This window comes from Hyaena hyaena, unplaced genomic scaffold (genome assembly GCF_003009895.1).
Source record: "Hyaena hyaena isolate Hyena2069 unplaced genomic scaffold, ASM300989v1 scaffold_15, whole genome shotgun sequence".
Lineage (NCBI taxonomy): Eukaryota > Metazoa > Chordata > Mammalia > Carnivora > Hyaenidae > Hyaena > Hyaena hyaena.
In genome coordinates, this window is record NW_024080647.1 from 3767463 (window position 1) to 3794644 (window position 27182).

Sequence of the window (27182 nt, forward strand, 5' to 3'; positions counted from 1 at the left end):
TTCTCACCATGTTATTATGCTAAGCATTTTTGGAGTTTCCCCTTTATAATTGCCTTAACATCCACATGTAAGCCACATGGAGAATCAGTCTTCCTTTATAATCCAGTGTAGGTTGGCATACAAAAATAGCATTACCCCTCAAGATCTCTTACTTTATACAGCAGGCTTGGCCCTACTGATTTTGGACTCTTTAAAATCACTCCCCTTCTGACTCACTAGTAGCATTTGTCGCTGTTAGATGAGAATACGCTGGAGAAGCAAAGCCAGGACAGCTTTGTATGACTGTCTAATTCCCCAAGGTGACCACTTGATGGAGACAGCAGTAATTTGGATTTTCTATAAGTACATATTTTTAAATAGCCCTCCCTAATATCCCACCCCCCTTCCAGTTCAAGGGCAAATTATACATCTTAATTTCGGGGGCTACTTATTTTAATTTCACTTTTCAGAAATGCAACAATAAGAGCTAAGGGAGTCCTTTAAAGCTATCAAATATCGGTATACATTTTACTGAACTACAGTGTATAATGATCATTGATTCCTGTTATACTTTTTTTTTTCTCTTAGTCTTAGCTCCCTAAACGCACCAATAACTGGATGTGTAATGTTTATAAACCTGGTAGAACCTCATGTTTTAAACAGAAAAAGAGGGGACGGCAAGTTGCAGTGTGTGCTTGGGACAGAGTCCAAGGGGTGGGGTGTAGACCAATCTGTGTCTTTGGATCAGCAGCCTTTCAGGAGTGAGCAGGGAACTGCGAGCATTGGAGCTTGCCTACTGCTCCTGTGCCTGGCCCAGCCCTAACCCCCAGATGATCCCTCATTCTGAAAACCCTCTGGTTCCAGAGGTCCCTCTACTGCTCTCCATGTGATAGCTGCTGACATATGGCAGCAGGGTAGAAACTCCGTCCCTCCAGAGCTAAGACTGCTAATCCACAACAAGCTGCAGGGGTTTCCAAGGCTATCGTTCAGTCCCCAATCACATTCCCATCAGAGGCTCTTTGCCACTCTGGTCTCTCATGTCCATGTTCATTCTTTCATTAATGTAACAAGAAGTACCGTAGCTTCTGGCATGGTTTTCTGATCCACGTCCATTGTGAGCAACTGTGACTCTGCCTTAGACAGATACAGGACAGGAAATGATTCGATCTTCTAACATCACACTGATGATCAGGAACACAAAGTAAAGGAGGAACATTGTGAAGCCCAGGATCTTGTTCATTCTCCATTTGCATGATGCAATTGAAGAGATCACAAACAGGAGCATGAGAAAAAGCAAAACAATGGCACAAAACAAGCCATTGCTGCTGACTGGAACAGGCTGTAATCCATTGATCAGAGAGAACAACAACCAAGGAACAGGCAGGCTGCAAGATTGAAAGGAACAATGTGAATATTCTGATTGTTTACACTAATCCCGTGTACATGAACATTATTTTACAATTTACAAAGCACTTATTTTTCCACACAGAAAAGCTTATGAAATAGAGCAGAAAATATTAACCCCATTTCACAGATGAGGAAACTAAAGTTCATGGAAATTAAATCACATGCCCAAGGTCTCACAGTTAATAATGAGGAGACTCTAGATTAAAACTGAAATTTTCTGGGTCTGAGTGGGTAATTTTTTTCTTTATAATTCATGACTTTCATATGAGTAACCCAGATGGGCTGATGTGTGACTCTCTACAATCTGTAAATTTTTGTGATCAGCTCTAGCTCAGGCTAGCCTGTCTTTACATTTAAATTAACCTCAGCTAGCACTTAACCATAAAAATTTAGAAAAACCAAAGCTACCACCTAAATCTAGGATATGCCTGAGGAAATGAAATAGCCCAGAGGTTGGGCTCTGACAAAGGTGGGAGGAGGGGTAAGAGAATGGGATGATGCGGCATTGGCTTATTTGGACAAAATGCTTTTAGAGCCTCTGAGCTGGCAGGAGCCCAAATGCAAAGGAGCAGAAATATCAGCAAGCGAGATTGAGTCATTGCTCCTTCCAACCCCACTTCCACCACCTTGGAGATCAGGAAGCAAAGCGTTTGGCTGTATTTGGGAATGAAATGTAATGGACTTTGTCTTTTGATTCATCTATAAATTCTAGTCAGTTACATTTCAGACAGCATTTTTGTTCTATTATCCCATCAGGCTGTGATGAACGAAGGGAGGATAGTTTGCTGCCTTGTAGAAACTAATAACATAAATGCCCTTTTATTCCATGTATAAATAATGAAGCAAAAAGCCAGCAAACAGAGCCAACACTGTATTTTCCAGCCATTCTTAATATGCCTTGGAAAGCAACTTTGCCACTTACCCCACGGTGATATCAAATATGTTACTACCCACAGAGCTTGACACAGCCATGTCTCCCAGGCCTTTCCGAGCAACAATCACACTCGTGATGAGGTCAGGAATGGACGTGCCTGCTGCTAGGATCGTCAAACCCATAATCTCTTCAGAAATCCCTATTGTTTCACCAACCTGGTAAAAAGTAACAGCGATGAGAAACCATGGCAACAGCAAAAGGAAAAAGTCTGAGGCTCTTCAAAGCACCAACCATATGCTACTTTGTGCAAACCCAACACCTTTCCAGCCAGCTCAGCACATTCCCACAGCCTGGGAGGGCAGGTGTGGTGAACCGACAGCTGGGAAGCTGAGCCACAGAGAAAAAGAGCAGGGCCCCACTCAAGGCTGCAGGGAATGACGCAGCTCTTTTCCACACTGCTCTACAAGTCTCTCCCTGATACCAGCTGTCGCTGACGTTCCAGCTACACCTGCACCTTCCCAGACCTGCCCCTCCCAACACCTGTTCATGTCACGTTTCCATCTGCAGAACCATGGACACCTACTATTGGCTAGAGACGGAGGTATGGGCACTACTACACTGCCCCTACCTTCGGCCTACTGAAAGAAAAAACTTGGGAACAACAATTACAGATAAAACAGGAAAGCCATGGGCACTCGGGAAGACTCACTGGATGCCAGACACAAGGCAAAATTGAGCTTGCTCTCGCAAGTGTGTCCAATGCCACCAGGTGGAGAGGAGCAGGGCATGCATGACAGAGAAAGCCTGGGGTAAGGCTAATAAGCAGTGGTCAGCTGGATCAGACTGGGAAAGGCCTTCTGTGTCAGGCCACAGCATGAACATTAAGACAGAAAGGCTGCACTGGAAAACACTACACTCACTAAGAAAAAGTCAACTTTTGACCCTTTACAAATAATCTAGAAACTACAAGGTCATTTGAGCCTCACCATTTCCCTGGGTACTGGCTATTGACCCTGAAGGGAAAAAAATTGTCCTTGGGCCCCACTGATGTCAGATTTAGTTCCTGCTGTTCACTCACCTGGTGAGCCCACCAGACCATGAGGTATGAGAACATGGCTATCCACACGATGGATCCCAGGAAGGTGATAACAAAAAACTTCCTAGACTCCTATTTGCAAGTTTGAAAAGGAAGAGAAATAAATTGCAGACACTAAAGGTCTTTGGCCCTTCTGAGGGAGCCCCAGAATCAGAGACGGGATCTGCTGGGGGAGTGACTGAGAGGATCTGGGGATATGTCAGCTGAGATCTGGATCACCAGTAAAGACCCTGGGATGGCAGCCCGTAGAGGAGTTCAGCCAGCAGGGCATCCAACAGTCACCAAACCGAAGAGCCACCAGGTGGAGAGGAGCAGGGCTTGCATGACAGAGAAAGCCTGGGGTAAGGCTAATAAGGCCTTATTTGCTTGCCCTAGAGCCAGACTGCTCTAGGTATTTGGTTTGGTATCTGCAACCTGCCCCCTGTCCCACCCGTCTGCAGACCTAGAGACAGAGTATGGATGGCCTTTGGGTAGGACATGTTAGAGCTTTCCCTATACAAGAATGCTGGGTAGAAACAGTACTTTCCCCCTAGGTTTTCGGAATATCCCTGGAAATACGGACGCAGGGTGGGGCATCTTGTCATCATTCCCATATTAAAATGGAGAAACTGAGAATAGGAGTTGAGGGACTAGATCACATGCTTATAATGATGGAAATAAGCAAATTTTAGGGCCTCACAAGCCCACCAGTACATCCCAGTAGGTGCATGGTCCCATCTGCCTCTGCAAGTTGTATCCCAGATACTCACTGTGGTTGAGCCCTACTAAGCTGGTTTGCCCTGTCTTTTCACCTTCCTTGAGTGGGAATGCCTAGAGACTCCACAGATCCCTGCCGTACAGCTGGGCACTCACCAGCCTCCGGACGTCGGGGATGGTCAGCCACAGTGGGAACACAATGGGCAGGAGGAAGAGGTAAATGGCCTGCTTCTGCCTGGTGTCGGGCCACTCGAGGGACAAAGGCTCCTCATTTGCCTCCTCTTCTTCCTCATCGTCCTCCTCCTCCTCCTCCTCCTCCTCCTCTTCCTCTTCTTCCTCCTCTTCATCTTCACTGTCCCCTCCATTACCTCCCTCTTTACCATCTGTACCTTTCTCATCACTTTTGGCTTCACCTTGACTCTCAGCATTGAATCCCTGCTCTTCATTTTCACCTTCATCAGCTTTCATTTCACCGTCTACTCCTTGGAGTTCACCTCTGCCTTCATCAGCTTTCATTTCACCGTCTTCTGCTTGGAGTTCACCTCCACCTTCATCAGCTTGCATTTCACCATCTTCTGCTTGGAGTTCACCTCCACCTTCATCAGCTTTCATTTCACCATCTTCTGCTTGGAGTTCACCTCCACCTTCATCAGCTTTCATTTCACCATCTTCTGCTTGGAGTTCACCTCCACCTTCATCAGCTTTCATTTCACCGTCTTCTGCTTGGAGTTCACTTCCACCTTCATCAGCTTTCATTTCACCGTCTTCTGCTTGGAGTTCACCTTCACCTTCATCAGCTTTCATTTCACCGTCTTCTGCTTGGGGTTCATCTTCGTTTTCATCAGCTTTCATTTCACCGTCTTCTGCTTGGAGTTCACCTCCATGTTCACCTTCTCCTGCTTCAATTTCACCTTCACCTTCCAGTTGAGTCTCACCTCCACCTTGCTCTCCATTTTCACCTTCACCAGAGGCTTCAGCCTCTTCATCTGCTATTTCACCTGTGCTCTCAGCTCCAGCCTCATCTCCTCCCTGCAATCCAAAGCCCACAAATTAATGTGTAATAACTGCTGGGTTTGTTTTTCCCCAATTTTTTTTTGTTATTGTTGCTGTTCTCAGATTGGATCTAAAAACTTGAGTCAGAGGAAAATAATTCAGCAAAACTCCTCCACAATCACAACAGTGGTTGTCCTGTCTTTATTTGATTATTTTCAGGGATGGAAAACTCACCACCTAAGGTGCCCTCTGTATTTTGAAAACTCTGATTAAAGTCCATATTTGTAACAAGGTTCTATCCTCTGTGTATAGGTTGACTCTTTGGAGCCACACAGAACGAAGCTAATTACTCTTTCACGAGGCAGCTCTTCTTCATGAGTTAAAGATTCCCAGTCCCTTCCATCATTCCATGCTATTGCCATGGTATTCCCATCTTAGTGAACTCATTCTAGTTAGATTATGCCCCACGAGGAAGCTTTGAAAACTGAAACAGAACACCACACAGAACAGGATTGGGCCACAGAATGGAATAGGATTATCGCCTCCCTCTCTTAGATACCTACTTCCATTAATGTTGCCTAATATTGCATATCTTTTGATGGTTTATTGCTGAGTCTATGATAAATTGTTATGTTACTTTATGTATATAAAACTATGATGGTAATACCTATTTACTGGGAGATTTTATGTGTCAGACACTAGGCTAAGTGGCTTAAATAATAATAGCTAGTACTTATTGTGTTTCATGAGTCAATTAAGTTATGATATAGGTAGAATTAAACCCATCTGACAGATGGAGAAACTAGGGTACAGTGTAGTTTAAATAACTTGCCCACGGTCTACACAGTGGTCCACAGTGTGTAAGTGATAAAGTTAGGATTTGTCATATGGATAGTCCAACTCTTGGCCTCTTAACCACCAAGATACCCTGCTTTGCAATTGCCAGGACTGAATGAGATCTTTGGTTCTCAGTTGGGGAGCTTAGTAGAAATTCAAATTTTCACAGTAAGTTATAAAATAAAAGAAGTCCAGATGTCCTGGCCCCACCTGGACCAACTGAATTAGAATCTCTGTGATTAGAAGCCAAGAATCTAAGTGCTCCTAATAGATCCATTTGGAGACCAGTGTTCGGGAGCCAAATGTTGTGACTCCATGCACTCTAAAAGGCATTGATTCTGATCCTCAGATTAGGCACCCAAGCAACCTATAGCAACATTCCCGGCCAGTCCCTTGAGCAAGTGACCTCAGAGAGGTCTTGAGCTGTGTACTCATAGAGGATGTCATCTGTAACAAAGTTCACCCAGCCAACCCCAGAGGATGCTCAGTGATTCTTAAACTCCACTGCATATTCAGATCACGGGAGGCTTCAAAAACATTCATGCCCACCCCAGATACTCTACGTTAATGGTTGAGAGTACATTTTTTTAAAGTTCCCCAAATTATTCTAATATGCAACCAGAGTTGTAAACCTCTGACCAAATATTAATATTCACAAGTCCTGTGTTTTGGATTGGGAATGAACAATGAGAGGTTTTGGTCTGAAATAATTCTGGCCCTCCCCTGCTCCCAACCACACGAGGAGAGGCGGCTTCCTGGAGGAGATGACAAGTCATTTAAATCCATAGGTGTGGGAGTGTCTGCCCAGCCTGCACCCTTTTCTCTGAGAACTGTCACCCCTAACACCCTCTGAATGGGTGGCTCCCTTCTTCCGTGTTGGAGTCAGAGTGTCCCAGCACCCTCTGTCACAGCTTAGACACAGGCTGGTTTCCTGACCTGTGACCTGGTTTGAACAGAGTCTCTCTCTTCTGAGACTGGGAGCCAGTCATCAGTTGATCCCCCTATGGACTGGGACCTAGAGTGGTGCTATGTGTGCTAATAAGTAAGCAAATGAAAGGCACCTCTGTGGCTCAGTCAGTTAAGCGCCCGACTTCGGCTCAGGTTGTGATTTCATGGTTCATGTCTGTGCTGACAGCTCAGAGCCTGGAGCCTGTGTGGGATTCTGTGTCTCCCTCTCTCCCCCCCCCCCCCACTCGCATGCTCGCTCGCGCGCTCTCTCTCTCTCTCCCCTTCAAAATAAATAAATAAAAATTGAAAAAAAAAAAGTCTGCACACAGAGAACGGGACATGAAGGAGAGCAAGACAGACATTGAGAAGCCACCAGGGCCACAGCTGCCTGCTCAGACCTAGGTGCAGTTCTTTGTGAAATGGAGCTTCATTTCTGGCCCTGGGATTCCAAGAGATCTCTGTCTCCTCTTAATCCCTTTGACTTTAGCTGGCTATAGTGGGTCTACTCAAGACACTCATGATACCATCAAGAGGTCTTAGACACTAAACCCAAAGTTGCTGGCTTAAGGATGAGATGTAATTGACCGTTTCCAGGTGTCAGACAGAAAAAACAGGGATGGAACTTGTAAACTAAATGCAAATCTAACTGACTGTCATTGACTCCCTTTCTGACTGGGCTGCTGGCCCAAGGGAAGCCCCACACTCTCACTGACTGTCATCTCTCAGCCCTACTGGAGCACGGCCATGCGTGTCAGGCATTGCATTTCTCTCTGTGGAAGAGACAGACAACGCAGGAGTGCCTCCTGCCCTCAGGAACTTCAGCAACTAGCTGAACGAAGAGAGACTCCTACCTGGAGTAGGGGGAAGGCAGAGGTAAGAGCCCCAAGATAGGACAAGGCACAATGGGGATTTATTCATCAGATGGGGGTGGAGGGGGTCAGGGAAGCTTGATGGCAATGGAGGCATTTACAGTGGCCTGGAGAGGTGAGTGAGGGGATACATGCAGGGGAAGGGTACATGAAGGGGAGGAAACCAAGGGCTGGAGGCAGAAAAGCATGGAGCCGAGGAGCTCATTGTAGCTGGAACATAGTGGAAGAAGAGGCTGTGTGGCTGTAAAGGCAGCAGCAAGCCCTGTAGACAAAGCTCAGGGTGTTCCAAGGCATGTATCAGCAACCCTCCCACTGCCTTTGAGCTGCCTGGTCTTACTGCCCCCCAGTTTCTGACAGACCCCCTAACAGTTATTCCTTATGTTCTCCCAGCATGTGACCGTTGGCAGCACATTGTCATATATATCATCACACTCATACTTAGGTGTTAATGGTGAATTAACTGGCCCCATGAGATATTATTTGATCTTCAGAGAAAGAGCCCTGCTTACTTCAAAGGAATGAACCTCAAGCAGCATTTCAGACCTTCAAGAAGGAAGGCTTTTTGGTTAGCAAGGCCTTCCCTGGGCCTTTTCAATGCCCTCCACCTGGGAAGAGGCTTGTGCCTACCTGACTGCCAGGATCTTCCTCCTGATCTCCCTCGTCATCTGGAGCAGGGGCTGGCGTAACTGTGACCGCAGGAAGCTTGGCTGACTCCTCCTCTTTAAAGAACAAACATGGAAAAGGTCAGAAGAGTGTGCCAGTTTCTGAGGGCAGCTGGCAGAGAGGGGCTACAGGACAACTGGACGTTTCCACCTCAGAGTCTCAGTAAGTTTGGGGAACTTCTTGTTGATAGGAAAAGTCACATGATGTGATAGGAATTATTGTTGCCCTGTCTGCAGAGATAGCTGCAGATAGAAAAGCCAGGAGGTGGCCATCCTTGCTTCCCATGTATTCACAAACATTTCCATCCTGACCAATGGGGCCAGGGATCCTATAAACAGCTTGGGCAACTGAGACCAAAGAGAGGGCAAAGCCCCAGCCCTCAGGGTCTGACTCTGCCCCCTACTGCCAACATGGAGAGGATCCTGATGATTTCAAAGGCAGCACAGCAGTTTGGAAGCCTTGAAATAGGATGGCAGGGAAGGGGGACTCAGAAAGCCTAGTATGGAGGCTTTCCATTGTATGGAAAAAAAAAAAATGGCTGCTGCTCTCCCTCCCTCCAAAGGTTGCTGGTGTGCTGTGCAGCACCCACAGGTCACTAGCTTCCTCATTCCCTCCATCCCAGCTGCCACATGGATGCTGGGCTTCTGAATCACCAGACCCCTGGTGTCCTTCCCTCCTGGGGTTGCTGGTCTCAGACCAATCCCTAGGAGTGCTGTCCTGTGTAGAAGTAACAGGAAGAAGAAACAGGAGTCCATGGAGTCTCATTTAGGATGAGAGTTAGTGAAAAAGAAGCAGGCCTTCAATAACCCCTTGGCCTGGCCTGCCCCATCAGAGGAGAGTGTGGAGAGCAGTATCCAAGACCTCCCAGCAGCTGCCCTGGGCCAGCAGCCCACTCAGGGAGGGACCACATGGGAAGGAGGAGGCCAGAGTGTGGGGGTGCACAGGGCAGCACCAGACCATCACTCCTGCTGATTGGCCCAGACTGGCCAAGAGACACACCTCAGCCTCTGGCCAAGAGGAGGGAGGAAGGTGCCACAAGGAAACCCACCAGTTTTGCCATCCTCTCACCTTCTGGTTTGTTCTCTGTGTTAGCATGAGGCTTGGCTTTGGTCTCCTGATTTAAGCTCTCCTCCTCCTTGTCCTTGGCGGAACGGGCTGCAAATGAGAAAGGGAACACATCTTATCTGGCGCCATTCAGTTAGGATGGTGAACTGAGCAGCCAGAGCAGCTGAGATGGCGGGGAAGAGGCTGGCCTGGGGATCGTGGTTCTGGCTTCTGGTCCAGCTTGTTCCTGCTGCCCACTCCCAAGCTTTCATCTTAAATTCCCTGCACCATTACCAACTGGCTGTAACCTTTGGCAAGTCACTTCCCTTCTCTGATCCTATTTCCTTTCTGGTAAAATGACATGGTTGGACTCAGAGGCAACAAATAGGATTTATTTCCTTTATGAGCTCAAGTGATGGCTATTTTGAGTGCTGGATTGAGGAGGATTCTGACCCAAGGTTGGTGAAGGTTTTACCCTGATTGATTAGCAATGTCTGCAATGAACAGGGAATGGACAAAAAATGGCAGGGAGACATTTTTGCCATCCTTGGACTGGATTATCTGCAAGGTCCTTTGTAGCTTGCTTTCTATGAATTTACCAGAAGCTCTGCTATAGCACCAGGAGCATTACTGGTGACCATAGTCATGAGACTTCCTTCTCTGGTCAAAAAGGGGCAATAGCCTACCACCAAGCTCCCTGTTACACCCTTTTTGACCCCAGGTACTTGGAGCCTCCTTTCAGATCCCTGTGTGCAGGGTTTGCCAGAGGCCCACAGAGCACTGTGGACAGAATAGTGCTGCTCTGATTTCCAGGCAAGAAAAATGGGGAGGGCAATTTCTTTCAATGTGATGATGCTCCAGGCAACATGCAAAGTGCTTTACATGCATCATTCAAGGTGGGACACACAGAGACAGGCGCAGGGGCTCATGAGAGTCCTCACAGCTGTGTGACCTGGGAAGGTAAGGACAATGGCACAAGCAATAAGACAAAGTGGCACCATGGAATCTATTCTGGAGTCCAGGCTGGCTCTGAGCCCCTGTGAGCACTGGATGACCCTGGGAAGCCTGTGTACCCTCTCTAAGCCACATTGTCCCCCTCTAAAAAGGCAACATCATGATACACTCAGAGCACTGATGTGGGGGTCTATGAAACAAAGATAAGTAAAATATTTTAATGCTAGAATTAGACATTGCTGTTAGCTGGGATTCTGGAACCAGATAGCCTGGATTGGAATCCTGATTCTGCCACTTGATAGTCAGGGACCTACCTCAGTGATCTGTCCCTCAGATTCTTCACCTGTAAAATCTTACAGAGTTGTTAATGGAATAAATAAATTTATACATGAATGTGCTGAAAACAGTGCCTGGCACCTAGAAAGCACTATATAAGCATCAGCTACAACAAGGATGAAGTGAGTAGTGGAGAGCAGCTGTCCCACCCAGGAAGCATCTCTGCGGTGGCCCAGCATTCCAAGGGTTTGAGTTAGAAAGGACCTTGAAGATCCTCTAGTTCGTGACAGATGGACTGAGAAGGTACAATGTGGGGAGCTCCTGGGACCAAGCTCTGCCTGAGTCCAGGATGGGCAGGAAACATAAGTGGGTCTGGAATTTCCTCCTTTCAGCCTGTCAAAAAAACTCTCAGAGATGGTTTGGCTGCAGCCAGGTCTGGCAAAAGGCTCCATCCCACAGGGCCACCACTCTGGCATGACTTCCAAGTGTCCTGGCAGGCCGACCCAGCAGGTGCTCGTCAGAGCTGAGATGTCAGGACAAGGGCCCTCCACTGCCTCCTTCACCCACACACCTTTAATGCCCCCCTTGGCATGGATGAAGCATTGCAATCTTCTGTTGAGCGACACAGAGTTGTTACCCAGGGAGAGACTTCCCCTGGTTTGAGCCCTGGTGCTGAGATTATCTGCTGACTCTTGGTTGGAGGGGCTGGCAAGAAAAACCAAGTCCCGTTTCCTTCTCACCCCTCATCACACACCCTAACCTCTCATCTCCCATGCCACTGAGGAAAGCAGGTCAGCTGCAGAGCCTCTTTCTGTCCCTCTCTCCCTCTCTCTCCTACATACACACACATCCAAGTGAAATCACCATAAAAGGCATGGGATGCTGGAGAAGAAAAGCCCCTTCACAGGGTAGGTGAGAGTTCAGACCACACATCAGCTCCATGGAAAGAGTTGGAACAGCTGGAGAGACTGGAAAATGGACAGCCACTTGGAAACAGCATATGGAAACACAAACATGGATCTGGAAAGTCTTGGGAACAAAGGCCTTCGTCACGGCTCTGCAAGGTCCCAGTCCCTCCTTGATGGGGGTTGGAGGTGTAGAATCAGGGTTGGCTTCTCTGAGCAGGACTTCGTCCCAGAGTGTATCAGCAGTCACCCACCACGAGGGCCTTTCCACGCCACCGTGCCTGCCACATGTACACACCATGTAGCAAGCTTGCTTGTCTTCCTAGGGATGACTGTCACTGGCTCCCCCAGCACTTGTTTCCTCACATGGCCTCTCTGCTCTCAGGGTGGCCGGATCATCTTCTACTTAGTATCAATCTCCTCTGACCTCTGCCTGGCCTAGGCACCCCATAATCCTGTTAGGATAAGTAGGTCAGCCGTTGGTAGGCTGCTGGTCATGGAAGTAGCCCAGGCAGGGGCCCTGCAGTCCCATTCAGGGGACCTTTATCTTCAGGATTTTGCTAGAACTGGTGATTCTGCAAGGAGTAGCCAAGCATAACCCAGAGATACAGCTTCCTTCACTGCCCCAGGCCAGGAATGCCCCCAGCACGATCACTCACAGGCTACTGGGCACTGCAGACTCCACTCTCAGAACTCCAGGGGCACTGTCTTTCTGGAGTTGACACTTGGGGGCAGCCTCTCTCAATGTCTGCCGGGGCTCGCCCTGAGGATTTCCTAAGGAAGGTTTCATCACCTCGTCTTTGTCTCTGCTTTTCCCAGTATGACAGCCTTTTAAATACCCAAAACCCAATACTGTATCTGAAGGGGATATTTTAAGGCCTGAGGAAATTCTGAGCTCCCTCCCAACCTCCCCCGTTCCGCCCCCCAATAAGATTTGTTCCTGAACCAGAAAGGTCAGTGAGGGTGCTTCCCGATGCTCATGGGCCAGTCTCCAGTGGCATATTCAGCTCAGCCCTCAGCCCTCCTTCCCAACTACACTCTGACCCCTTGGCTTCTGCTCACAGGCCAACCCGGTTCCTAGTTTTGCACCAGAGCCCCAGAAATGGAGAGGCCTAAGGAGAGCAGGAGTGTACCTGAGGGTGCCCTTTAAAAGGGGCCTAAGAAGCATTTTAAGAACAGTTCTCTGGGGAAGGGAGCCAGAAGGCAGAACTTGGTAAGGTGCATGGTGAGAATTTCAGTTACCCCCATCATTTGTCAAGGTGGACATCAGGCCCCACTTTACTTTAGACCCCTACCCCCCTCCGGAAGTGGTCCTGGCCGCTCCTTTGGGGTTCCTGGCTAGGGAGGGGGTAGAAGTTTCCCTAGGACTCCAGAGCTAAACAAAGAGCAAAGGGAGGTGCCGCTCAAACTTCTGGGCTACAGGGCCCTACAGGAAGTACCCCCAGAAGTGGCCTTGGCCAGTCAGCCTGGGCCAACCTGCCTGGCTGGAGATTCTCTAGGACACTGGAGACGACTCGCAGGTGGTGGCCTTCGCAGGGAAGTCACTGAAGACAGCCCTGACATAGACAAGGGCAGGGCACATGGCACTCATGGCCTCACTAACTACAAGCGAACCCTTTTACAGGAAGGGACACGCAAATAGCGAAGCCATGGGCTATGGACGCCTAAGGACCTTAGCTGCTTGGGGCCCTGTCCTGTTGAGTCCCAAGTCTTCTCTCTACCCTGTCTCCCACACAGTTGACTTCACCGCCCGTTCCCCTCCATTCCTCGCTCTGCCCTCATCCTTACCCACTGCCTCCTAGTTTTGCATGTCCCAGGTCTTGTCCAGCTGCAGGAGGGAGGGAGTGGACAGGGGACCACGCAGGTCTGGGGAGGCCTTGCTTACCTTCTCCCAGAGGGTCCAGGCTGTGAAGCATGAGCCGGTAGATGGTGCTGCGGATGGTGCTGTTGTGCAGAGAGGTCGAGCTGCTCCCTCGGGTCAGCACTGCTGGGAGCTGAGCAGGGGAGAGCCGCACAGGCCTCAGTGGGCCCCTGCCCAGGCCAGGGGAGGAGCCACATGAGGGCCTCACTAACCCTGCCTCCCTCCCATAGAGGTCAGAACAAAGCACGGGAGCCTTCTCCTGGCCTCCCCTCTCTCTTCCCCTCTGTGAGGGCAGTTACACTCTGCTTTCTTTCTCAGCCTCCCCTCACTCTGCCATGACTGGCTAATCCTACATACCGAATAATTCCCCAAGGTCTCAACAGGGAGCAGACAATGTGTACTAATAACACATTACCAAGGGTTTGTCCTTCCCTGAAAATACAGTGTCATAGAAACACCCTCGCACCCATACACGGCACAGATGGACCCCATGTGCATGGGCACAGCCCTTCACAGTCCACAAAGCGTCATCATGCTTTATCATTGCCCTACCTTCAGATAAGCAAGGCTGTGACCCCCTTCTACAGAAAAGGACATGGAAACTCAACGTGGGCCAAGTGATTTATCCAAGGTCACATGGGGAGTAAATGAAAGTATCAAAATGAGCACTCAGGTCTTTTGATTCCAGTTCAGTCCTTTTTTTCTACCACAGGTGCTCAAGAGACCTTCATAGGTGCACACATACACATATCTGTGCATGCAGGTTCCCAGATGTGATACATGTAGAAGTATCATCTGATGTACAAGGGAACATCCAAAGACTGACCAGCACTGGCTCAGTCTCTCCCTCCCTCCCTCCCCCACTCTCCACTCCCCACCCCCATCCCTCTGGATCTGAACCCTTCTGCCATCTAGTGGCTGTGGTAACACAGTCCTTCACAACAGTTTTGGGGATTTTCCTCGGATGAAGGTTTCAATCAGGCCCCAGGTTCTCCCTTCTGAGGTTCCCATAATCCTCCCCAAATATCCCATAGGCCAAAGGCAGCCAAGATACAGTTTTTCAGAGCCTCAGACTCCCCTGCCCCCAGTGCCTCTCCTATGTTTCTCTTATTTCCAGGGCATTCCAAAGCCACAGGAAATTGGGCTTTGAGATCAATTATAAAAGTTAGGGGCTCGAGTTCATCTAGTCCAAACAGTCATTTCACAGATGCAAAAGCGCACACAGCAAGGTATCAGTAGAGGGAGCAGAGACGTTCTGGACTCAGCTCCCAAACAAGTACCTCGTTTGGTACACCTTGGAGGTGACAGTCTCTCTGGCAGAAGAGCTGGCTCCTTCCGTGGCTCATCCTGACAGCACTCCCAGGGGCTTCCCAAGCCTGAACCAGGCCCAGCACCCCCAGCCTCAGGGCCACAGGGCCTCTGAGACCCTGCAGCGCCCCCACTGGGCAGACTCCACATGGCACCCACCTTTAGCTTCTTGTTTTCCTGCTTCTCATCCTCCGCAACTGCCCCATTGCCTGGCTGCAAACAGGGACACGAGTCACGAGATGTTTGGAGAGACGCTTGCTCTCTCTCCCTACTCCCCTCTCTCTCCAGGGAACCCTCAGTTGGGGAACACAGAAACACACCCAGAGAGAACCTGGTCTCAGAACATGTTTTCACATGTGCAAACCCCAGCCTGGCCTTTCACAGCCTGGCTTCAGCCCCCGCACAGCCTTTAAATGTGTCTACTCACAACAGCCCAGCACCACCAACTGTCTTTCAGGCCCTCAAATGCACCATCTGTATCTACTGTGAACCCCTCATCACAGGGCCCCTCCTCCCATGTTTGGAACCCTCTCTCCCATACTCCCTATGTTTCAGGACTCCGTTTGCATATCACCTTCCTCTGGGAGGCTAAGGTGCTGTCTACTTCTCTTTTATACACTCCTGTTCTTCTCCTTCATAGCGCTTTCCTCAATCTACTTTTGTAGTTAATAAACATACAGATAAATCAACTGCCCCACTAGCATCTTGAAGGTAGATTGCCTCTTTCATTCACCACCGTGTGTTCAACATGAAAACACACTTGAGCGCTTAGCAAAGGTTCAATAAATATTTGTTGCATGAATGCATGAATGAACTGTCCTATAACTACCCCCAAGCCATTCTAACTCCTACTCCCTTATTCATGCCCTTTCACTCTGCTTAAAATGCCTCATCTATTCCTCCATGTCTCCAGTTTTTCAGAAAGTTCACGGTGAATATTTTTATAAAGCTTTCCTGAATGGCCCCTTGCAGCCCAACACTCACTGCAGCTCACTGCTCAAAAGCTGTATAACAACAGTAAGCACATGTTATGTTACCAAAATCTGGCTCTGTGACCAAATAAGTGCTAGTGTCCTGGAGAAGCTGTAGGGCAGCCAGCTGGGAAATGAGACAGTCCTAGAAAAATCCAAGGTGAAGAATCATCAAACCCACAGTACCTATTGTCTGGACCACTAGCTTTCCACTTTGCATTTATTGCTGTATAATGCCATTTGAACTTTTAAAAGAAAAATTTTTTAATGTTTATTTTTGAAATAAAATTTTTAAAAAATTTTTAATGTTTATTTTTGAGAATGAGAGAGACACAGAGTGTGAGAGGGGTAGGGTCAAAGAGACAGGGAAACATAGAATCCAAAAGCAGGCTCCAGGCTCTGAGCTGTCAGCACAGAGCCTGATGCGGGGCTCGAACTCCCCAATCGTGAGATCATGACCCAAGCCAAAATCAGATGCTTAACTGACTGAGCCACCCAGGCACCTCTAAAAGAATCATTTTTTAACTTTTGCCATATGTGAGTTGTCTACCCAGCTGGACTCCGTATTTTTTTGAACTTATGATATAGTCCTCTGTGTTCCTCAAGCCTGTAGCATAGTGTCTTGTACACAGAAGGTGCTCACTAAAGGTAAGTTGAATGAGTAGCTATTCCTAAGCGGCTTCCAGTGCTATCTTCAGGTGGCAGAGTCACTGATAGCTGCCCGCAGTAATTGTCTTCACCTCCCCACTGCTGGCCTCCATGACCAGAACTAGAACTGGACTTGTTCTGTATGTTCCTGTCTGTGTTTCAGCTCAGAAAATAAAGAAAACACTGCCTGGGACATAAAGGAATTGGGACCAATTCTATCTCCAGATAGAAAGCAGAACATGATTCAAGAAATGAGAAGCTCAGATAAAGGTGCAGTGGTGGGAGGAGCAAGGAAGCTTCCAAAAGTAAGTGGAATTTGGGACATTAGGGTGGCTCAGTCAGTGAAGCTTCTGACTTCAGCTCAGGTTTGTGGGTTTGAGCCCCATGTCCAGCTTTGTGCTCAGCTAAGAGCCTGGAGCCTGCTCTGTGCCCCCCTTTCTTTCTCCCTCTCTCTCTCAAAAAATAAATAAACATTTTTAAGATTTTTAAGTAAGTAGAATTTGAGTAAGCTTTGAAGGATGGGAGAAGTCAGTACTGGATATACACTGTTGAATGAATAAAGAGATGGATGAACAAATGAATATGCAAATGAATGAAATAGAGCTGAACTAACTAATCTGCATAAGAAGGGAGCACTCTAGGCTTCCTGAACAAAGCCCCTGACTCTTTCATGACCCACTTGTAAGTTCACTGGGATACTGGAGACTATAGCACCAACCCCCACTGGCCCAGACATCTCACTGTTTATCACATCCAACCCACACCCAGTGAGTTTTTGGAGGTAACAAACTGTGAGGAGCCAGGCTGCCATTTTGGGTAGCTAGTTCTGTCCTCAGAGGGGCAGGAGTGATTGACTCTTGCCCTATGATGTACATGCCTCATGATTTTTTGCTATTCAGATTTATTCAAGCCAAAATATTTCACTAAGAGCTCGTCATTCTTTGCACACACCCAATATCTTCTCCCTTCAGCATGTACTTCTAACCCTCTGACGCCTTTCACATCCACTTTCTCATCCAATGCCACTCCATGAAGTAGACAAGGTTAGTGCTATTACTGCTTTTTGATAGATGAGAAAACTGAGATGCAGAAAGAGTCTGGGGCTTATCCACACTCACAGAGACTGTGTCATAGCTCTGATCTCTTGATCTCCATTGCAAGTATGTTGTTGTTATTGTTGTTTACTAACTTATTTCTTTTCCCAAGGTAATGAGGTAAAATCTTTATCCCCTATAGCTCTATTTCAAATCATTGACATTTTAGGTAAATGGAAGTGAATGTTTGCCTACTTTTAGATGTGGAAGATGGGTCCACCTATGGGTAGCAGTCCGGGAAGTGGGAGCATTCAGAATATGCCCTTAGTACAAACACATTTCACACCACCTCTCACACCAACCCAGTGCCCCTCCTCTTTCTTCAGCCTCATCGCCGCACCTTCCCACTTTTCCTCATGAAAACTGGCAAAGGGGCTGCGGAAACCAAAGAGGATGTGTCCGTGTCAGCCAAAGCCCCCAGCACCTGCATGACATCTTGCCAAGGTTGAACAATGTGACCCCTTGCAGCCATGGCAAGGACTGGCAAATATGACAGACCCTCGGGGGCTTCCCCTCCTGACTTCCAGTTTCTATTTCCCACTGATATAGCAGTTAATCACTGACCTCTCCCCTTCTAGACCATCCATGACACATTTTCTGAACTCCATATTTTAGTCTCTGGTTTTGGGTTTTTTTTTTAACACTTCATTTAACAAATATTTAATGAATCCCTGGTCTGAGTCCTGCCTTCACTGAGGTTAGACTCTAATAGAGGACTCTTCACTCTATCTAGCTCTTTCCTGAGCAATCTTGCATCCTCATTCACTCATTTGTCTAGGCTGGAAACCCAGAAGTCTACCCAAATTCCTCCCACTCCTTCACAGCCCAAGTCCAATTAGCTGTCAGACTTAGTTCCTCACAGTCCTCAAATTTGGCCTGATCTCTCCACTCTTCCTGCCTACAGTTTCGCAAGCCTCTGACTCCTGATCTGTCCCTCTTGCAGCTCATTCTCCACCCCTCGGCCAGAGTGATTTTCTGAACAAAGCACAAATCACATCCCTCCCCCACATCCTGGGGGCTTACTGTCCTCACGAGGGAGTCCAGACTTTTTAGCTGAGCACACAAGAGCCTCCTGCTTACTCCAGCACTGTCCAACGGAAATAGAATGCAAGTCGCATATGCAAATGTAATTATTTTTGCAGCCACATTTTTTTAAAGTAAAAGAAATGAGTAGAATTAATTTTAATAATATCCTTTAACCCAATATACTAAAAATATTATAATTCAACATGTAATTAATATAAAAATGTCATTGAGCTATTTTATATCTCCCCTCTTTTTTTTTTTTTTTTTTTAATCATACCTAGCCTTTGAAACCCAGCATATATGTTATACTTAAAGCATATCTCATTTGGACTAGCCCTATTTCAAGAGCTCGGTAGCTACATGTAGGAAGCAGTCACCATATTGGACAGTGCAGCTATGTCTCCTCATGGTGTCTCATTCCCCTGGCCTCTCCACAAGTCCAGGAGAGTCCTGACCCTGGCTTCAGTCAGTCATCCCCTGCTTGTCCTTCAAGATTCTGCTAGACATCACCTCCTGGAGGAAGCCTTCCCTGACTCTCTGGTCTGTTGAGATGTCTACTCTCTGCAGTACTAAACCCCTCAGCGCTTTCCCATACCATTACAGTTGATACGGTAACTATCAATTTTATTTATCTGTCTTCCCCACTGTGGAGAATTCACCATGGAGCTGACGAAACCCAAGTTCCAGGGCCCTGTCTCCCCTACACAAACCTTTCCAAGGCCTTGTATCTGATTCTGTACCAATGGTTTTATATTCTTTTTCTTAAAGAGTGTCAGGCCCCACCCGGATCAATTCCCGCTTTGCTAGGCTGAGCTCATCAGGGATGGTGCCTTTATTCTCATTGTAACTCTAGACCCTATGCAGGCTTCATACAAAGAGATTCAATTAATGTTTGTGGAATGAAAAACATTGGAGTTCTTTAGGGCACAGTCTTAGTGCCAGCCCTTCTCTCCCTCCCTCTCTCTCTCTCTCTCTCTCTCTCTCTCTCTCTCTCTCTTTCTCTCAGGAGCAAAAGCCAGCCCTCAGTTTTCATTACCACACATTTGTCAGTGGTTCATAAATTTCTGTTTCTAGCCCAGACCTTGATCCTGAGCTTCAGGCCCATTTGGGCAACTGTCTCCCAAGCCTTCTAAACCTGGAGTCGACCTAGGCACCTGAACTCTCCATTCCTGAGTGGGAACTCTTCAGTCTCCCTAAACCTGTTCTTCCCCGAGACTGTCCCTTCCTGTTGGGTCATACGACCATCTGCCCTGCTGCTCAAGCCAAAATCTGAGCTACATCCTTGCATCCTTGACTTCTGCTGCTGTCGTACCCTCACATCCACTTCCTCCACTTCATTACCAGTCTAGATGATTCTGTCTTCAAAATGACCCTCAAATAGGGCACCTGGGTGGCTCAGTCGGTTAAGTGTCTGACTTTGGCTCAGGTCGTGATCTCACTGTTCGTGAGTTCGAGCCCCACGTCGGGCTCTGTGCTGACAGCTCAGAGCCTGGAGCCTGTCTTCGGATTCTGTGTCTCCCTCTCTCTCTGACCCTCCCCTGCTCACGCTGTCACTATCTCTCTCTCAAAAATAAATAAAACATTTTTTAAAAGTTTAAAATAAATAAATAAAAAACAAAATGACCCTCAAAGATAGTTATGCTGGATGCCCATAACAGCCTCCTAGCTGGGCCCCCTGCTTTCACCCTCACGAATTTACAGTTCATTCTTGGCTCAGCACTTAGAAGTGACCTTTTAAACATGGCTCCTCAGTCACTTCATTCCCTCATGAGCTTCGATTAAAATCCAAACCCCATGTCTGACCCATAGGACCTTGTGGGAAGCAGCTCCCACCTCCTCTCCAGCCTTATCTTGCACCTCTCTCCCCTGACTCACTGGCCACACTGGCCTCCATTCTTTATTCTAATGCACCAAGCTCTTTCCAGGCTCTGAGCCTGTGCAAAGGCTGTTTCCTCTTCCAGAATTCTTCCCCCTGGAGCAGGGGGGAGGGGGGGAGGGGGGGAGGGGATTCCCTTCTCATTCTGCAGTTCTTTAAGTTAGCCTATGTTGATAATAGGGGTCATAAAAGGCATCCCAAACCAAGACATGCCAGTTTGATGATGTTGTCTAAATATCTTAGTTTTGGGGGCGCCTGGGTGGCTCAGTTGGTTCAGCCCTGGTCATGATCTCACAGTTTGTGAGTTTGAGACCCACGTGGGGCTCTGTGCTGACAGCTCAGAACCTGGAGCCTGCTTCAGATTCTGTGCCTCCCTCTCTCTGCCCCTCCCATGCTCACACTCTGTCTCTCTCTCAAAAATAAATAAACGTAAAAAAAAAAAAAGAAGAAGAAGAAGAAAATGAATCATTCTCTGATCTTGTCTCCAAATTGTTCAGGTAGAAAAACACCATGTGGCCATTTCCATGTGTTTGTGTATTATCTGTGGCTGCTTTCATGCTGCAACAACTTGAGGAGTTGTGACAGAGACTGTGTGGCCTGCAAAGCCTGAAATGCTTACTGTTCGGCCCTTTCCGGTAAAAGTCGGCAGAGCCCTGCTCTGGTTCATCCCTTTCACTTTACAGATAAGCAATCTAAGGCCTGGCTGAAAAGCAAAGTGACTTTGTAGCACTTTGTATAAAGCTCATTTTATTACAGTTACTCTTGCCAGCCTGTCCCTTCAACTGGAAGGGCCGCAATCTTTTTCCCACACTGCTTTTCATTTAAGTACTTAATAATAAAGGTGTGTTGAATTGCATCAACTTGCCCAGGGCAACAGGGATAGTATGCAGCGGAGCCTGGATTAAAATCCAAAAATACAGATTCAGGAATCTGTGGTAAGAACCACCAACTAGTTGTAAAACTGGCTGAGATAAATATCCACTTTGGGCCTCACTTTCCTCTACACTGGAGTCCCTGAACTGTTAGGGTTTCCCAAGGAAACAGAACCAAATACTTATGGATCTCCAGCTAGATACGAGACCCTGGGAGCTCCTCTGGAGATGCAAAGACTCTCCCCGTTCATTGGCAACGAAGAGCCTGGTGCTGTACGTAGCCAACCCCTCCACACCTCACCCCGGGCTGCTAACAGAGGCAGGGGGCGGCCCAGATGTCTTTCCTCTTCCTGTTTCTCTCCAAAAGGAGCTGGCTCACCCTGCCCTCCACTTATCTTCCTGCTGCTTAGACTTCCCGAGCACCTTGACCTTGCCTCCGCCGCCTCTCTCCTTGGCTCCCTTCCACCGTGTCTGAGTATGCCCCACTTCTCTCTTCTTCACTTTGGGCCATGGCAGATTGAATAAGCCCAGTTTCCCTGGATCCCTGCTTTCCGGAAGTGATGCCCAAAGAGGGGAACCATTAGTCAGGGAGAGGTGTGAATCAATATGTCAACGTGAGTGAGAGAGCAAGTCACGTTCATTTTCATGCTAAAGTCAAATCGTTCCCAGGGGTGGGGCACCTGGGTGGCTTAGTCAGTTAAACGTCTGACTTTCGCTTAGGTCATGATCTCGCGGTTCGTGGGTTCGAGCCCCGCATCGGGCTCTGTGCTGACTGCCAGCTCAGAGCCTGGAGTCTGTTTCAATCTGTGACTCCCTCTCTCTCTGACCCTCCCCTGCTCACGCTGTCTCTCTCCCTCTCTCACCTAGAAATAAATAAAACATTAAAAAAAATTTTTTTTTAAAAATCGTTCCCAGGGGTAAACTGCAAAAACAAATGCCAACATAGTTTACAATTGGATTTTCAGAGAATTGTTTCATGAATTCAAAACTGAATGGCGTGCCCTCCGTCTATCAGTGAAGTGTAGGATAATGTATCTCCCTCTGACCAGATCACAGGTCTTGGCCAGCCAAACACAGACATAAAGGTAGAAGCAAAGACAAAGACAGTTCTCTCTCTCTCTATAGATAGATAGATAGATAGATAGATAGATAGATAGATCGATCGATCGATATCTGGTCTCTGCGTCAGGTGGTGATCTCGCAGTTCATGAGTTCTAGCTGCACTGGGCTCCCTGCTGTCAGCACAGAGTCTGCTTCAGACCCTCTACCCCTCCCCCTCTTGCATTCTCTCTCTCTCTCTCTCTCTCAAAAAGAAACATTAAAAATTTTTTTAAAGAATGTTCTATCTCTATTTCTATCTGTATCTCTCTCTTATTATTAGAAACCAGAGGTGAAATCCAAATCCAGATGTTTTAAAAACCATTTCAAAATAGCTGTAGTTCTTGTTACTTGTACTAATTTCAGTGAGGAGGTATTAGTGCTGGAAAGTCCTAACAATAGGTTTTTATTTTATTTTATTTTTTAAAAGATTTTATTTTTAAGTTCTCCCTACACTCAACGTGGGGCTAGAACTCACAACCTCAAGACCAAGATTCACATACTCTTGGGCCAAGCCCATCAGGGTAGGTTTTTAAATTTTTTTTTTTTTATTTTCTAATGTTTATTTTTGAGAGAGAGAGAGAGACAGAGCATGAGCAGGCAAAGGGCCGAGGGAGAGGGAGACACAGAATCTGAAGCAGGCTCCAGGACCTGAGCTGTCAGCACAGAGCACAACACTGAGCTTGAACTCACAAACTGCAAGAGATCATGACCTGAGCCAAAGTCGGATGCTTAACCGACTGAGCCATGCAAGTGCTCCATAGGTTTTTAATTTTAAATACATATAGATTTACTTTTAAGAACAGTTAGTAATTCAACCTGGTTTGTTTGTTTGTTTTAATAATACTGTTAATTAACATTCATGCTGGATTTGCTTTCACAGATAAGAACAGAGCTGTAATGGGCACCACTCTCCCTGGTTGGCAAAGACCTGCTTCTGATGCCCTTGATGAGTCTCTTTAAGTAGGTTACAAATTCTCCTTTGAAATCATTATTATGCTTCACTTGTTTGACAAGTTTTCCTTTGATGGTCTAGCCCTGGCAAAATGGAAAATTCAGAATTTGTAGACTTGAAATAAAAACAATCACTAAGGGGAGCCTGGGTGGCTCTGTCAGTTAAGCATTCATCGACTTTGGCTCAGGTCACCATCTCACAGTTTGTGAGTTCAAGCCCCTCGTCAAGCTCTGTGCTGACAGCTTGGAGCCTGGAGCCTGCTTTGTTTCTGTGTCTCCCTCTCTCTCTGCCCTTCCCCTACTCACGCTCTGTCTCTCTCTTCCTCTCAAAAATAAATAAAACATTTAAAAAACTTTTTTAAAAACAGAATTACTGATGAGCACTAGGAGGCAAGTCAGAGTCATTTTGAAAACATCTGGCCTGATGTATACACCAAGGCATTAGATGCTTTTCTCAGAGGAGACTACCAAGTTCATGGCCACCCTCAGCGAGGTGCATCCTGAGGGCTTCATTAGGAGGGAGGCCCCTGTTTCTTCATATTAAATGATGTGATGCTCTGAGCCTCCCTTTCTTGTTTTAAGCCTTCATGGAACAGTAGCCTGATAGGAAATAGCACTGAGTGGGGAGTTAGGATCCTGGGTTCTCATGTAAGTTCTGACACCTGCTGGCTGTACAGCCTTAAGTAGGACATTTCTCCTTTAGGAGCCATCTGCAGATACGGCAATTGGAGTTCAGTTCACCAGACCAGACAAAAAACCACAGTGTCGGGCCTGCCAGAACTGATCTCACTTGGACAATGGTTGTCAGACAGGACCTTCTAGTGGTTAGTTGGACCCTGTCATGTCTCCTGTCCAAGGTCACATAGTTAGTTAGAGGCAGAATCAGATTAGAAACCAGATTTTTCTGACTCAGTTCTGTGCTCTGGCCAGAACACCACATCATCTCAAAAATCCTAAAGGAAGTACATTTTCTCTTCCTTGAATCATATATCTCCCAGAGATATCATATATCTTCCCACTCATCAAAACTGCTCTGGATTAAGTGGCTAAGTCCTTCCACTCTTTTGCACACAAAATTATGTTTGCACCAGTGGTTTGTCTGAGACCTGAAAGAGGCAGGTGCAGAGACAACCTTTGCCCAAACTCACTGTTTAGGAGCAAGAAAGAAACAAGATCTGTTTTCCCTAGGGCACCTCACTTTGGAGTCAAGGAACAAAAACTCTGAGATCAATTTTCAGAAATCACTTCCCCAGTCTAATCTCATCTTCCAGGTTATTGAATCATGCAATGAACTTAGATGGAGGGTCCCTCACGGGGGCAAAGGAATTCTTAAAAAGGAAGTCTGGGGCCAAGAGAAAGCCTCAGAGTTAGAGTCTCTGATACCTGGTCTCCACTCCACATGCAGAGAGGGCTCTGCACACAGAGCTGGCCTGTCACGGATGAGTGGAGCTCTCATCTTCTCCAGTACATCAAAGACACAACAAAACCCAAAAACATCCTCCTGCCAGACCCCATCCAAGCCACTAGCCCCTCCACATCTGGAATATGAACAAACAGGATTAAGTGAAAGTGCAGGTGGTAGACAAACCCTAAACACCATGCACAGGGAAGAAATTATCATTTTTCCCTGCCTGATGATATCTTCCTTGGATATTCTCCAAAGCCCAGCTCGAATGTCATTTCCAAAGACCCAGCCAGACCAGCCCAAGTTCAAATCCTGGCTCCACTGCCTATTTGGCTGTGTGACCTTGAATAGTGGTTTGACTTGATTAGGCCTCCGTTTCTTCCCCTGCCAATGGTGGATCATAATAAAATAACCACTGGGTGATTGGGGCTGAGCCAAAGTCACTCTTGCAAAGATCCCAGCAAAGTGTCTTGAAAAGAATAGGACTTTAAATGTTGAATGAATGGCAAAGGGAACCAGAGAACTCATCTCTTGAAGTCTGACCCAACACTTTGCTCTTTAGTCACTAGCTTCTCCCCACCTTTTTTGTCCCAAAGGGACTACAGAAGTTTGAGCCATTCTGTCCTTACCTTGCTGAGGTCCCCTAGGGCCATGACCTTGGCCACTGGCCTCCTGCTGAGCTGCTCCTTCACCCATATCTCTAGCTGCTTATTCCACTTCATGGTGAACACATAGAAGGCATAGGCCAGCAGCAGCAGCAGGCTTTCCCACCAGGCAATGAGGCTGTCCAGGAAGAAGACAATGAGCATTATCAGGTCAAGGATGTAAAAGGAGACATCACGGAACAAGGGCCACCAGGTGAGATTGAGGATCTCCCGGGAGAAGAGGGCACAGGTGCCGATGACAAAGAGGATGTTGAACACAGCAGAGCCCACGATGGTACCAATGCCCACATTGCTGTGGGAGATGAAGACGCCAATGAGGGAGGTGAAGAGCTCGGGGGCAGAGCCTCCAGCAGCCATGAAGGTGGCACCTGCCACATCATCAGAGATCTGTAGCTTATCTGTGATGACACCCAGGGCTGGGACAAAGTACTCATCACACACGATGGCCAAGGCCACAAACACATACATCATGCCAAAGATGTGCAGCACCACCCAGCCCTGCTGCCGCTCCTCTATACTGAACAAGTCTGGGGGGTACTCTGCCTTGGAGTGAAGGTCTGGCCAGCCAGGGGGCAGCGCTGAGGGACTGGAACTGGGTGCCTCTGGGATCATGGCTGTTATCAGTTTGGGGGAGGGGGCAGTGGGCACAGCTGGGGCTGGCTCCACAACCACACAGTGACGGACCTGGGTGATTGGATTTGCCCTAACTTTGGAGGTTGTTGAGGTCCTGGGTGCTATGGAAGATTTCTTCTCCAGCTCCCGGTAGGTGGCTGAAGATATTCCGATGGTCAATGCACTGGTCCTAGACAAAAGACTACTAACACTCCAGGTAGCAGTAGAGGCTTTGGTTTCTATTGCGCTACTGCCTGTCATGGTGCTTATCATCACTTGCCCCTCAGAGATGGCTGCGGTGGGCTCCAGGACTGTTCCTGAAGAAGCTGTCAGCTTGTTCTTTCCCACTAACCCCCGTGGCTTGGTTGAGCTCTTACTGTCCACTGTTCTGGTAGTAGTCATGGTGTTCTTTTCCATCATACTCTTTGGAGAAGTCAAGATGTTCGTTTCTATGTCATTTATCGGGAAAGTAGGTGTGTTAATTATTCCCTTGAGAGTAGTTGGTGTGGTTTCCTCCACCATTGTGTTAGAGGGGTTGGTCTCCAATATTTTGGTTGTTGTCATAGTTTCACTGTCTTTCACTGTTGTTCTGGAGGTGACCCCATGGCTCCATGTCATTGTCATGAGTGTGGATGGGGCATAATTGCCTACTACTCTACCAAGTGGAGATGGGGTATGTTTCTTCACCTTTTGCTCAGCTTGAGTTGGGCGGTAGCTCTGCATTTCTACCCTGGGTGGTGGTGTTGGGGTGTAATTCTTCCCTGTTGGTCTATTTGAAGATGGAGGGTAGTGACTCAATACTTCACTGGGTGTGGTTGTGCTGTCTTCCTTCACTCTTCCTGTGTCTCCTGCTGTTAGGCTGTATTTATTCTTGGGTTTTGTTGGAGTGACATTGGCTGTTCTTCTGGGTGGATTGTGTGTATTCTTCGTTGTTAACACAGGTGTTGCTTCACCCCTGCCCACCGTGGCTTGGGGCACCCGTGTGTCATCCTCCATTTCAGAGCTAGCTCTTGGAGGGTCACTGCTCACCATCATCATCTCATTGTCTGGGAGGTCACGGCTGGCCAGTTTTATAGGATGTTGGGAGGAGACTGCTGCCCACAATGAGGAGAGGCCCCGGGGACTCCTCAGGTGCTGGTAGGTGGAACCGATGATCAACATTCCCAAAAGGAAGAGGAGGCGACTCCAATGAAGCCGCTTTGGCCGGAGTAACCGCCTCTCCCGTGGCCCCATTCTGATCAATTTCCCCAT

At 47.6% G+C, this 27182-nt stretch overlaps 1 protein-coding gene across 3 annotated transcripts; it reads right to left on the reverse strand.

Moving 5' to 3' along the window:
• Window positions 1–1023: 1023 nt before the first annotated feature.
• SLC24A1 (solute carrier family 24 member 1) lies at window positions 1024–27182 on the reverse strand. Of its 3 annotated transcripts, XM_039219589.1 has the most exons (11): window positions 25284–27182; window positions 14870–14923; window positions 13427–13535; window positions 9431–9517; window positions 8323–8418; window positions 4943–5074; window positions 4793–4897; window positions 4209–4504; window positions 3339–3428; window positions 2309–2475; window positions 1024–1364 (listed from the first exon to the last, which is right to left on the reverse strand). In XM_039219589.1, the coding sequence occupies exons 1-11, from the start codon at window positions 27180–27182 to the stop codon at window positions 1115–1117; spliced, it is 3285 nt and encodes a 1094-aa protein (XP_039075520.1). In that variant the 3' UTR covers window positions 1024–1114. The 3 variants fall into 3 exon arrangements, with proteins under 3 accessions (XP_039075520.1, XP_039075528.1, XP_039075537.1); XM_039219597.1 differs by lacking the exon at window positions 14870–14923; XM_039219606.1 differs by lacking the exon at window positions 3339–3428.

Bases quoted from the DNA above. Each gene is read 5' to 3' on its own strand.
- SLC24A1 (XM_039219589.1), bottom strand. From the start codon at position 27,182: ATGGGGAAATTGATCAGAATGGGGCCACGGGAGAGGCGGTTACTCCGG. The intron at 13,536-14,869 runs GTGGGTGCCATG...TCCCCTGCTCAG, and splicing joins AGGAAAACAAGAAGCTAAAG to CTCCCAGCAGTGCTGACCCG. The intron at 3,429-4,208 runs GTGAGTGCCCAG...ACTTGCAAATAG, and splicing joins TCCCCGACGTCCGGAGGCTG to GAGTCTAGGAAGTTTTTTGT.